General features: G+C 39.1%; 1 protein-coding gene across 2 annotated transcripts in view; it reads right to left on the bottom strand.

Moving 5' to 3' along the window:
• The window catches only part of LOC146833669 (flavin-containing monooxygenase 5-like), a 405379-nt gene that overhangs the window by 241598 nt on the left and 149763 nt on the right, over positions 1–14018 (bottom strand). For both annotated transcript variants that reach the window (XM_085601553.1, XM_085601554.1), the window contains exon 3: positions 8889–9077. In XM_085601553.1, the coding sequence (XP_085457679.1) occupies positions 8889–9077 (189 nt within the window). The remainder of the gene's footprint in view (positions 1–8888; positions 9078–14018) is intronic.

The following is a 14018-nucleotide window of genomic DNA, read 5'->3' as shown; positions in this document are numbered from 1 at the left end:
TAAACAAAACCACTATTTAGATGAAAATAGATCTAAGCAACAACGAGTAACCACCTTTTCTGATTCTTCAGAATCAGAAGGAGAAGGAAGTGCTGGATATTATGAACCTGAAGAGAATTACAATTCTTTTGCAGCAAAACATAATACGCCACAAACTTTTTTAGCCAATCGAGGGTCACGCAGAGGACGATCGAGAGTAAGATTCCAGTCTCAAAACAGAGGCAATTATCAGCCCCAACACCATCAGCGGCAGGATGCTCAATATCTGTTGGAAACACGCAACAGACAATACTGGAAACAGGGGATATAATCCCCATATTTAATTTATCATCCTATAATTTAGATAGACATTGTGTTAATTTGCTATCTAAAGGTCTATTTTACGTGCCTCATACTAATGCTAATAAATTCGAATTATATCAAGAGATCATTTCATTTTTTCGTAAAATTAGATTAAAAAAATATTTTGAACATGATACGAATATAAACTCTGATTATGTTACTATTAGATCTCTAGCCCTTCCATCTACCTTTTGTCCTTCTCTTGAACAATTAGGACCTGAAGTAGCAACATTTGAATTAGTTGTTCTACAAAGGTTAGAACAAGCACTGCATTTTATTCCAAAACCACTATACAATCTTGATAGAGATGAATTCTTAGCATTACATTCTCTAGCTCAAAATAAGGATTTGATAATAAAAAGCTGCGACAAAGGAGGCGGTATAGTAGTTATTAATACTCATGATTATGAGCAAAAAATGGCTACCATGCTTAATGACAATGATTTTTACTGTAGAATATCGTCTAATCCCTCAGCTACAATATCTAAAAAGATCCAAATTCTAACCTATCATGCTCTGGTTGCAGGTGAAATCACTAATAAGGAATATGATTTTTTAAATTTTAATAAAAATAAAATAGCATGTATCTATGGGTTGCCCAAAATACATAAGAACACTAAAGATCCCCCCTATAGACCCATAGTTTCCACAATTGGAACCATTACTGAACCTCTATCTAAATTTGTTGACTCTAAATTACGTCCCTATATTCCGAGAATTATTTCTTATATTAAAGATACTAGGGATATGATTAATAAAATAGAAGACATTAGATTTAATCCTCAGAGAGACATTTTAGTGACTCTTGATATAGAGTCATTATATAGCAATATCCCTTTAGATGGAGCTTTGAAAGCTACAAATTGGTTCATTGACGAATTTGCTATACCTTGTTCCAAAACATTTATTCTTGCATGTCTTGATATAATACTGACTGAAAACATCTTTGAATTTGGTGACACCTTATTTCAACAAGTGAAAGGCGTCAGTATGGGTGCATCGGTTGCACCATCGATAGCTCATATCTATATGGCCGCCTTTGAAACTAAATTCATATATAATGAAATTGCACCATTTTTTGAGTCTATCTCCCTTTGGTCCAGATATATAGATGATATCTTTTTTATCTGGACTGATGGAGAAGACTCACTATCCGAATTTTTGAAATGGCTTAATGCTGTAGATAAAAATCTAAGATTCACAGCTCAAAAGAGTATTGAAAAAGTAGAATTTTTGGACATTATAATAAGACATGCACAAGGTAAATTAGAAATAGATCTATTTGTAAAACCAACAGCAAGGAACACTTTGTTACATTTTAATAGTTTTCATCCGCGGAGCCAAAAACAAAGTATTCCGTTTTCACAATTTTTGAGAGTTCGAAGGAACTGCACGAATTTGAATGATTTTGATAAACAGGCAGCTGTCATGAGAATTTTTTTTTTAGATAGACGCTATCCCCACCGTTTGGTAAGGGATTCTTACAAACGTGCAAGGTTTTATGATCGGGATCATCTCCTTAAATCTAGAGATAATAGTGAAAAAACACAACTGGTATGTATTACTAGACACTCAACTTTGGATTGTAAAGTAAAACAAATCATTAATGCCAATTGGCATATTCTTAATAGTAATCCTGAACATCAAAAATTGGCAAAACCTTTGTTCGCCCATAGACGAAATAAAAACATTAAGGATTTAATTGTCCATTCTAGGTTTGACAAAAAGTCACATAGCCCAGCTTTTATTCAGAAATCTATTGATGGCAACTTGCCTATTAAAGGAACAGTTAAATGTTCGTCATGTAAATCTTGTGACTCAATTCTAGATGGAGAAACATTTGTCCATATTGGTTTTACCATACAAGCGACAGAAATGTGGAATTGTAGAACACAGAATACTGTATATTTCATTTTCTGTCCATGTCATCTTGGATATGTCGGAGAAACATCTAGAGCCATCCATACTAGGATCACTGAACACCGCTCTGCCATTAGGACAGCTAAACTCATGGCACCTCTAGTGAAGCACTTCATTGAAATGAATCACAAACCAGAAGATCTCCGGTGGAGAATTTTAGAAAAAATCAGAACTCCTAATAATAAAGGTGGCGAGAAAATACGCAGAAAACGTGAGGTTTTTTGGATTTTTTCTCTTAACACCTTTAAGAAAGGATTCAATAATGAGATACCCTGGGAAAATGCCATCATTTAATAATTTCTTATTGATTATTTTCTTATTCAGAAAACTAGGTATTAATACATTGTTTACTTCTATCTCATCGTACACATTAGAGTTCGATAATGGATTTCTCAATAATATCGCTTCTCGGTTTGCTGAAATAACGATCTTCTGAGCTAACTATTGCGCGTGTGTATCTATAAAGTTTGTTGAAAAATTCGTAGATTCAGGTGAATAGTCCTTCTACGATTTTGCTTGCTCCCTCACTATTATAGCAAGGTTCTTTCCTCCAAAAACATGGTTGAACGCTCATAATAAATAGCTTTCTTTCTATATTTTCTTTTAGGGTTGGTGATCATTATTTTTCAGTCATAACCCTTATTTAAAATATGGAAGCAATGATAATTTAGCGTTTACCCTTATATAACCTTCATAGTTCTTTCTAAAGGATAAACATACGCTAGTAAAGAATGACACGTGACTTGTCACATGATTTCACTACAAGTAAAAAAGAGGTATCACGTGATTCGTCACATGATATACCAACGAGTATTTATTCATATGGCCAGCTGGTATACCGTGTTATCCCGCTTTCCTTTCTGTGCGCGATACGCCGGAGGCCATTTTCAGCCTGACGAGAACAGAACCAGGTAAATTTAGCTCTTTATCATTAACCTCTTTACTTGAACCATTTAGTTGAGACACTATTTTGAATTTTGTCTCTCATATACGTATATTTTGTGTTTCAGAATAGTTGTTCTTGAAATACTTTTTGAAATTCAACTATATCATAATCACAGCGTTTATCTTCACAACTACGTCCTCGAGTTATGGTTAGTCCATTTTTTCCTTAAAATCGGTTATATGTATGAAGGTTAGTTATCTTAATTTTATGATAACTGCTTTCTTCTTCCTTAGAAATCCTGCTTCAATCACCTATAATTCAGATAATTAAAGCACACAAGTATGCTGATTAGTGTTCAGTTCGGACCAGTGTTCTCCTTTTAACCAGAAGGGATATACAAAGGTAGTTTTTTCACGTAATCTGTTAACTATTTACATTAACATCAGTATCTATAACTATTATTAACAGAATATATAACTATGATGTTTTGATTTTAGAGTTTTTAACAAATTCGCGGCAAAATCAGGTTGCTCTTTAGAAGATTCCGTGATCCAATTATTCGTGGAAGTAAGTCATGTTATCGTAATATAGAATAATACTAAGTTCCATGAATAGATTGTGGAACTTTCTGTACTACCATAGTTTAGACCATAGGTATACGTATGCGTATATGAATAACAAGGCGTTTATGTCATTGTTATACTTACAGCAATTATCAAAATCGGAAAGACAACATCTGAAGTGCAGTCTTCCTTTAAATGACTGATTTATGATACTATAAGTAAGTCCTTCTTGCAATACTACTCACCCTATTCTATCTAGTTTCTTTTCTTTTGTCACTATTTATCTTTTCTTTCCCTTTTCGATTCTCCTCAGTTTCAATTCACAACAGAAATACTTTGTAGCTTTATGTAGATTAGCTTATATTAGCATTCTATTATTACAGACATTATATCTTGATATGAATAAATCTGCTCACGTAGGGAATCTGAGAATAGAATTTAACTGTATGTGTTTATTATACAGAGATTGTAATAAGATGCTGTTAAGAAAATGTTGATAAAATATAAATATTAGATTGTTATTTATGATTATATGTTTTTTTACTATTGTAGATACTTTTTGTGGCTACTCCTGATGAAGGCGTCGTGAACGCCGAAACGTGCGTCGATTACTCAAAATAAGCTGCCACCAATTTTATATTTTATGTTGTATGGGTTTTTACGATTGTTGATCCATCTCTTTTAACTAGAATTGTATGTAATGTGTGACATGATTCTCTTTTTTATCAAATGAACAATGAAAAAATAAAATTTATAATATTGACAATATATTTTTATGCAAAAATTCCTTTCTTGTTTCCCTATAACGAAATACGATAGATGTTCATTTATGATATGAAATTGCCTAGGAGTTTATTTCACTATACCAGTATGGCCCGTGTTGGGCCAGAGTGGCCTGAATGACCATGACCAAAACATCTGGTCATATCTTTTATCTTGGGGTACCGAAATGAGGTTGGTTTAAAGCTCCCCTCTGGTCCAATGATTACACCATTTTATCAAGCCATGTATCAAGAAGCTGGCCTGGTCTGGTCTAAGCTAAAGCAGTAAACAGAAGCCCGAGGGTGTTTTAGGTCGAAACGGGCTCTTTGTTGCTATTGCAGACGCTTAAGGTGAGATGAGGACTAAAAAAAAAAAAAAAAAAGATTATAAGGATTAGTTAGATCTTCTGCAGATTGAGCAATGTTTGTAGCAGTTGTGAAGTGTTAGGCTCTTCGGATACATAATTGGTAGAGAGTTCCTCTAGCTTTTTCCTCGTGATTCTGTTGTTTTTGCTTGCCCTTTATAATGAAGCAAATGCAGAGTAACACAAAATGCATGGGGTTTAGTCATGATGATAACGTTTGTTTAATGGGGGCGGTGTTGATAGAACCAGTCTCTTTCCTTTGGCCTGGGTTATAAAGGATGAGAGTTGAGAGAGATAATGCAATATGCAGATTTTCTTTGATGAGAGTGGGGTATCGGAGACTTTCCGAGAGATGTAGAAGTTTCCAAGGAGAATATTGATTAAAAAGTATTTTAAGATGGATGTGATGAGTTTGTTATTCTGATTGAGGATAGTTGTGCATTATCTGGTAGATGATAACATGATGTGGCTAGCTTCCAGACATATACCTTTAAAACTAGACAGAGAATCCCAGCCACAGCTTGTTGTGATGAGGAGGCACTGTTGCTTTTCACCATAGAATGCATAGAATGGACCAGACACACAGAGTTTGATTAAATAATGAGTAGAGGGAGGCAGCCACCAAAATCTGGGTTAGATAAGGAGCAAATGTTCGGCAAGCAATCACACACTTCTATGTCTTCCCTGAATGTAGGGATTTCTGAGGTGATCTCTGCTATAACATGGAGCCCTAAGGGTTAGGCCCCTGTTACTGGTGGGGTACCAATGGATATTTTTAAGCACCTCATTGAACCTTTAGGCTGCTATTTTGGTTAACGTTTTAAACATTGCCATGAAGAGTTGATGGCTCCTGGTGTGGTGACACTCTACGATACTTCATATATTCAAGAAAGAGCCCAAGTGCTATTGTCAAGGACCTCCTTTGGATTCTATTGTCAAAAGTATGTACATAATCCTAATAGATAGACTTGAGATTTTGGAAGAGGAAATTTCTATTATTTAAGAGACTGAACATGGTTTTCACAGATGGTTGGGCACTACTGAACACGGTTTAAACATTTACATGCTAGTAAACAAATATACTCCAGTCAAGAAAGGCAGTTTACACGTCGCTTTTATGGATTGGAGCAGCATGTTTGACTGTGTTAACCAATTAAAGCTTTGGACAACTATGCTCTCACTGGGTGTTCAAGAACTGATCATGTGTTTCTTGAGACAACTCCACTCTGATGTGGGGGCTAATATAATATTTGGGGTAAATGGGGAATGTTCCGAGTCTTTTAAGATTAATAGAGGAATCTGCCAGGGCTGCATGCTTTGGCACCCTTTCTCTTTACACTTTGCATCAATGATTTGGAAAAAGGTACTCAACTATTATATGTTGATGATGCAGTGCTTATGGCCCAGTCGATTAATGGATTGAAAAGAAATTACTGGATTTTTTTGTATTCTTTATGGATAACCTAGATTTGACAAGTAACTTGTCAAAAATGTTTGTTATGATTTATGGCTCAAGGGCAACAAAATCTAGAACCTATTTGATTAATGAAGTTGGAATTAATTTGGTTAAAATTTCTACTGATTTAGGTCTTCCTTTAGACTAGGTATATATTTGGAGGCACCTGATTAATATAAGGATATTGCAATTTCAAAGAGCAGTTGAAGCATTATTTAAGTTTGCCTCCTAGTTGGATACCAAACCAGTGAAGGAGATGGTGGACATTTATTAGAGCAAGTGTATATCAGTGGCTACCTATAGTGCAGATATTTGGGGATATATAGAGCAATGGATTTACAAAAGACAGAAAATGCTTATGTTATTACTTGTCCCTGTCTGTTTCTCCACATATATATATGTCACATAGCGATGGGGCTCTCTTATTTGGAGGATTATATAAAAGTTTGGCCTTTCATGCTCTGGGTTTGAATTTGGTTAAAGCCAGAAACCAGATTCAACTGATTGCAGCTTGTTAATGCTCTTAAGACACTGTGGGTACATTGTCTCACAATGTTGTGTAAAAACTTGGATGGAATTGAGTTGTTTTATGACCCAAATATAATCACGAACTCTAAAAAAAAGAAAATGGTTATTTTACAAGTTTTGCAATGTGGTTAGGGAGTGTGCTGAGTTAAACAAGTCTACTGTTACAATGTACACTATTATATCTACCACCGAATATATTGAGGCTCACTTTTCTTTTATAGAAAATATGAACTTAGATTTTTTTGTTGACTCACCTTGGATTGGGTATTATTGATTTAAAGTTGTTTTTCTTCGTGTGGGACACCGGACAACTGAGCTTTCGCCCTGTCAGTCAAACAATCAATCAAGCTGGCCCTAGATCAGAGTAATTGGGCAGCCGAGATGTTGTAGCTCTATCAGCAGCTTTTGATACTGTGTTGCACACCCTCTTTCTTCAGCGTTTGGGATACACTGGAGTCGGGGCTTGGCACTGCCATGGATTTTCTCTTTCTTGGAGAATAGAAGCCAAGCAGTTTGGTTGGCCCAATAGAGTTCTGACTACAAAATGCTCAAATTCAGAGTGCAAAGGGTTCAGCTTTGAGTCCTACTTTATTCAATTTTTATATGTCTCTTCTGGCCTCGTTAGGAGAATCATTTTAGGCTTAAGTCTCCTACGTGGATGATACACAGTTTTATCTCTCTATAGAAAAAGACACAAGTGAGGGGCAGGCAGCTTTCAAGAATTGCTTGGAGGCAGTTGTTGAATGGATGTGGGCCAGCAACCTTCAGTGTAATACTGGCAACACTGCCATCCTGCTGTTGGGTTCCCCCTCACCTCAGTGGGAGTTAGATTGTCGGCCAAAGAATACAGCCACTCCCTCCTCTCTCACGTCCCAGCACCCAGCTACTGTGGCTCACAATCTGGGTGTCAAGATAGACTGTCACCTTACTGTGTCTCCATAGATAGTGGCTGTAGTTGGGTCATGTTTTGCTCTATTAAGATTTATGAGAACATTTTGTTCCTGCTCCCATTGCAGTCTCAGCGATCAGTGATTCATGCTCTCATTGCATCATGCTTGGATTATGCCAATGTCTTGTACCTGGATCTGCCTGCTTTCCTACTGAAGAGGCTGCAGGTTGTACAGAATGCAACAGCCAGGTTACTATTAAAAGACCCTGAGGCAATTGTCGATCTACCCCCATTTGTAGGAGACGTTTTTCATAGCGCCTGGACACTTCCTGAAGTCGCTGTGTACTCTGGAAATGGACTGATTGATCTGTCAGAGTGACCCACACTCAGCCCAGTCCACTTTGCACTTTATTGTTCTTTGCAACCTGTATGAAGAGCCTAGTAAACCTCATTTGAGTCCTCTGCATACTTTTTTTTAATTTAGACAGTGTTGACCAGCCATTTTATACCCATAACTGATGAAAACAGAATATATTTGTGCAAATATGGTAGATTTTATACACAAAGCTATTAGGATAAGGATTTTTATAGGCAAATAAAGAGATGGATTAATACATTTTTGAATGTATTATCTTATATTTATATCGCCATTGTATCGTCGTGGATATTATAGTTCCCTGTTGTACTACAAAAATATTGCTTGTTCCGGGGATATGCATAATTTACAGGACTGAAGATAAGATGACATTTTGAATTAGGGTTGTATTTCTGTAAAATATTAAAAATAAAAAGCCTTTTTAAATTTTAAATTGTTGAGTTGGACTTATTTTTTTTATTCACAACGTTACAACGTTTTATGTTGTATCTTTTTATGGTTGTGTTGTCAGCTGAATAGAGAATAATAATGAGAACAAAATGAGATGAGTGTGGTTTTACCCTTCATTGTATACTCTAGGACTCAGTCAGGTCCCACCGACTGGGTTTTCCCAGCATGCTCCATGTGAAGTGATTGGCCCTCCTTGAAGATATGCGTAATGCCATTGGAAAGAGAGTGGTAGGGCTCAGGCCTAATTAGGGACTCAGACCACCCTAAAGTCACAACCGGTGGTCATGCATCTAGACTGCTGTGCCTGATGATCACACTTTTGAGGTCATAGCATAATTGTCAATTGCAGTACCTTGAACCGTATGTACTTCAGGAGTCCAAAGTGTTTGGCATACAAGCGGAAGTAGTCCATGATCTTGGAGTGGTGCATGTAGTTGGGATAGTTCTCTGGGACAGGGAAGTCGCTGAAGCACATCATCTCCTTGGAGCTGTTTATAGTCAGTGACTTGTAGATGCTGGCCCGGCCTAGCTCGGGATCCTCCTGTGGGAATCAAAAATATTATTACTGCTAATATCATGACACTGTCATATAAATATCCATCTGCGTGCCTAGTTCCATAAAACACAGTCTGCAGCATAGCTGAAGCAAGAGAAAAATCCTGTTTTAGCTGTCAAAGCTTGAGTAGGAAGAAAGAATTGGAAAGAGGGACAGTGGCCAGTGAACAAAAGAGAAAGGAGGGGAAAAGGGACAGAGGTTGGGAAAGGGAGTAGGACAAGTAAGGGCATAAGGAATGAATGGACGAAGAGAAGAAAGGATGGAAGTAAGCAACGGTGGAAGAGATTGAGGAAGATAGATGAAAGGCAGAAGGAAGGAACAGGGAAGAAACAGGAAAGAAGGAACACACTATCAAAGAAATGAAGGCAGGAAGGCTTGACGAATGAATGAGTGACTGTGGTTGGGTGGGTTGATTAAGTGACTAGTTGGTAGTAGGTGGATGACTGTCTTTGAGGATGGGTTTGTAAATGAATGTATCAATAATGGAGAGGAAAATGGCTGACTCCATGAATGGGCCAAATTGGTGGATGGACGAAGGGCCACTGGATTTCTTAAATGACAGCAGTGGCAAAACTTGTGAGTCATCACTAGTTGAAAAGATGTATCTATGAGTTGACATTCCTTCTAATAATAGGTCAGTTGCATTGTGAACAAAAGAGGTTGTGCTTTACAACTATTGCTGTTGGTATATGACTTGATATGTTGTAGACAGGTTGTGTGCCCCTACATAGAATACAACCACATTTAAATACCATTACTTGAAATTGTCCGGGGAGAGGATGTGGCCTAATGGCAAGGGTGATCAATCTCGAATCTGCAGAACTGGGTTCGAGTCTCGACAATGACGCTCAACATCCTGTGATTCTGGGCAAAATGTGTCCTTGTGTAACACAACTGGTGCTCATGTAGAGCGCTCTGATATCTGATAACTTCGGGTCAAGTTTGAGCTATATAAAAATCCTGGGAAACAAATTACCAATACTGATAATACCATTACTGAGACTACCAGTGCATTAACTCAACTAATGGTAACACACATAAGAGTAATAACTACCCTAACCCTAAACCTTAAAACTCAACTTTCCCCTACACTAAGCCTAACCATAATTCTTACTCTATCTCGAACAACAAACCTACCCCTAAATATAAGGCTGTGCCTACACCATACTCAAAACCTAATCTCAATGCTAACTGTAGGTAATCCTAGCCATAACTCTAAATTTAATACTATCACTAAGGCTAGATCAAAGTCTACCCCTTGCTCTAACACCAAACCTAATTAGAACCCACTGACCCTCACCCTAATTCTAAATCTAACAATCCCCTTACATTTACTCTAGTAATTAGATTTTTTGATGTAGGGATATTCTCTTTTGTGGTATCTCAACATCACAATGGAGATAAGTTTGAGGTAGTTACATCTATTTAATGGTACACCTATGAAGTGGTCTCTCGCTTGTGCTGGTGTGTCAGTAGAATACCTTAGAAACCTAACCAAGTGAAGACATTTTACATTTAACAGCTGGTGAATTATAGACTATGGGGCTTATTTACTGCCCCAGTGCGGTGCTGGAACGTCACGTTTTTAGACATTCCGGCAGTACACTGGGCTTACCCATATCTATGAGACCACAGAAAGCCACCCTGCATGGCTTTCCATGGCCTCGTAGATATGGTGTAACAACGCAGCGCAAGTCACTGCGTTGCCTCGCACTGCGTGGGAGAGGTGTGCCATGGGCGTTGTGGTGTGTGTTCCCACTCAACGTCCATGATTTTTTACATGTTCCCAGATTTACAACAAAGCGTAAATGTGGTAATGCGTCAGAGCCTTGCTCCTCCCCAGGAGTGGCATATGAGTTGTTTTTGTGAAGGAAGGTGTCCCTTCCTTCACAAAAACAACCTGATTTCAGCGCAGACACCCTTGCATCATGGTGCAAGGGTGCCTGTAATGGTGCTAGGCAGCCATTTGTGTGTCAGTGCAGTGTAAAAGAATAAGAATGCGCCGTATCTCATAGATACGGCGCATTCCTGCTCTTTTCTTGTGACACAGGGCAGCGCAGCACAATGAACTGCAGCGCTGCCCTGCGTCAAACTGTAGGCTCTTTGTCTTTCTAAAATCTGTGCATTGTTCACCAGCAATTCTTCTTGAAATCTATGCCAATAAAATGAGTGATTACTCACCTCAGCTTTTAAATATGAAATAGATAGAACTTAAGAAATGGTGATAAAGTTAACTTTGTGGATAAAAAAATTGGTTCACCATTTGTGTACAGTAAAGCATGAATTGGACAATCCCACTTAACGCAGTGGCAATGAGAGACATGGCCTAAAACTGTGATGTCATCAAGGACACCAATTAAGGGTCTCCAGGGGTTGCAAGCCAGTGCTCACATGGCCTCAACGGTTATTTAAAAAAAAAAAAGAAATCAACACCACTTGACCACATGACCACCCCAGTGGTGTGTTTGCTCACAGAGCCGTCAATCATTAGGAGAGCGTGAAAGTGCTGTCAATGATGGCCCTTGTATAATATCACACCAATCATTTCACTTTGTCCTGCCTCTGCGCTCCCTCACCTCGTTACACACCACAGCCTCATGGTGGTGCTCTCTCTTGGAGGCTCTGCAATGCATGTGCATTGTGCAGACGTCCCCCGCACAGGCCAGCAGCCACACCAAGCCCGTGCCCAGGTAGAATCCGAAAGCAACCAACAGCCAGTGGTAGTAAATGTGATCCCGGCTGCCTGGCATAATAATTTGTTCTGCCCCACCTGACCTCCTGTCCCTCTCTTACTGCAGTTGTTTCCCTCAACAGTGTTACCGGAAGGTAAGAAACAGTACTCCATTAACAGTTGTCTGTAGCACCTACGTTCGGATTGGTAAACTGGGTTTTCGGGCAACGGGAAAAGGGTCAGTGCCTGAGGCCCAGTTGTGGGCTGTTTTTTTTTAATCCAATGGTGTGCCCGTTTTAAAAGGTTTCACGGTGAGCTGACCTGTATTGTCTGGCCTCAACAGTGGCTTTGTGAGGCATAACCCCCTTCTTTCAAAGCTTGCTGCAGGAACAGATACAATCTTGTAATCTCACCATCTGTTAGGTGGGGCTGGCAGCATCCTTACATGTCCCCAACTGGGCCGGCCATCAATTCAACAATGTGTGCAGATTGTGACCAATGAAGGGAGTGGAATGAGTAGGACCAGCATCGCTGAAGCCCAGCTGTGAAGAGCCTATAGACTGTTTACACATGCCTGATTCATTGGCTCTCTATTGTGTGTGACGTAAAGTGCTCTGACTCCCTACACTACAGGTATGAGTTGCACTTTGAAACAAAAAATTGCATGTGAGAGATGACCAACAAAGATTGTCGCACTGAGCGCCACCAGCCAAGACTCCAAAACCAAGCACATTGCACCTACAATTTGATCATGCATATACTATCCAGGAGATCAATGGAAATAACACCTTTTCTAAATAATTATTTTTAAAACGTATGTTAACATGCTGCACTTCCCTTGAATGCACGCATGCATTTAGAGGCAGTGCTGGTGAGAGATGCGGTAGCGAGAAGCCACAAAAACACTTTTGACATACATCAACATATCTTTTGGCTTAAAACTCTCACTGCACCCATCTGCGGCCCATATCATTTAATTAGAATTAGTTTAGCTAAAACATACCTGTATATATTTTTTTAAACATTTAATAATAAAAACACCCAAACATTTCTCGCTTTGAAGTCCATGCAAGAGACGCCTCCCTCTGGTGGGTTTCAGGAGAAACATTCTCTTTTCCACCAGGTTTCAAAGGAGCATTCGATTAAAACAAAAAAGGAAGCTGTGAATAGCCATTTTCACCCCATTCCTCACTGTATGAGGCCGGCAGCGTCGTTCATCTGACCTCTTCCCTCCGCTGCCAGCACATGATAGATGTGGGTTGGGATCCTGAGCAGCCTCGCAGGAGCCTAGGTGTGGTAGGCCATTTCCGATTTCCCTTCCTTGCCGGATCCAGCTTTATATTGACCATGTCCCAGCCTCATCAGGCTCTCTACACATGTCCTGCAGCAGTGCTGTCCCTGCAAGCCCACAGACCTTGGGGTTCAGGAGAAGGCAAGGAGGGAGAACTAGGAGAAAACTTAACGAGTGAGGTGGCAGAGAAAGGGTAAAGGAGATCCTGGAGAAGAACAGATAGAGCAGGTAAGGTGTAGGATAGAAGGGTGGAAAAGATAGAGATGGAGCTATGAAAAGAGTAAGAAGCACAGAAAGACGCAAAGATTAGAAAGAAAGTACCAGATGGAAAGAGTACAATTGTGGTAAATGAGCGGGCAAGAGAAAGGAGTACCATAAGTGAGTGGAACAGAGATCAAGAAAATAGAGACAGTGAAAAAGTGAACAAAAACAATTAGAAATAGTGGAATCAAGGGTGGTGTAAAGGTGAGAAGTAGAGAGTTTTGGTTTGTGCACAAGCGTAAAAGAGGGAGAGGGAGAAATAAGATAAAGAGGAGCGAGGCCAGGTGCCTCACTAGCTGTGCTTCCTGGGGTGTACAACTGGTCTGCTTCAATTGTTGGTAATGCAAGTTCTGCTGCTGGGACTAGACTTGATACTCTTATCTGTAGTGTGTATTTGTAGATTAAAAATTACTCAATATTCCAACCTCAGAAGGATGCTTTAGTGTTGCCTTTATTAGAACACTTTACCTGCAGGTCACAGCAGATGTCATCACCAGTCGAAATGCGTTGCGCCCTTTTGCAGTAGCACATCACTAGTAAGAGAGACAACATATCCTTGGAGTCTTCGTGGGGCTGTTGGCACTGCCTAGACACTCACTGCGGCTTATCTCCTAGAGTTCAGCAGTGAACAAAGCTAAGCATGCCCTTCCCCAAACTTTGGAACACACTGGGTTGTTTATAGAACATAAAATACATTCAATGA

Source organism: Triturus cristatus, chromosome 4_2, assembly GCF_964204655.1.
Source record: "Triturus cristatus chromosome 4_2, aTriCri1.1, whole genome shotgun sequence".
NCBI lineage: Eukaryota > Metazoa > Chordata > Amphibia > Caudata > Salamandridae > Triturus > Triturus cristatus.
Note: the sequence above shows the minus strand (reverse complement) of the source record. Positions and strands in the feature narration are given on the sequence as shown.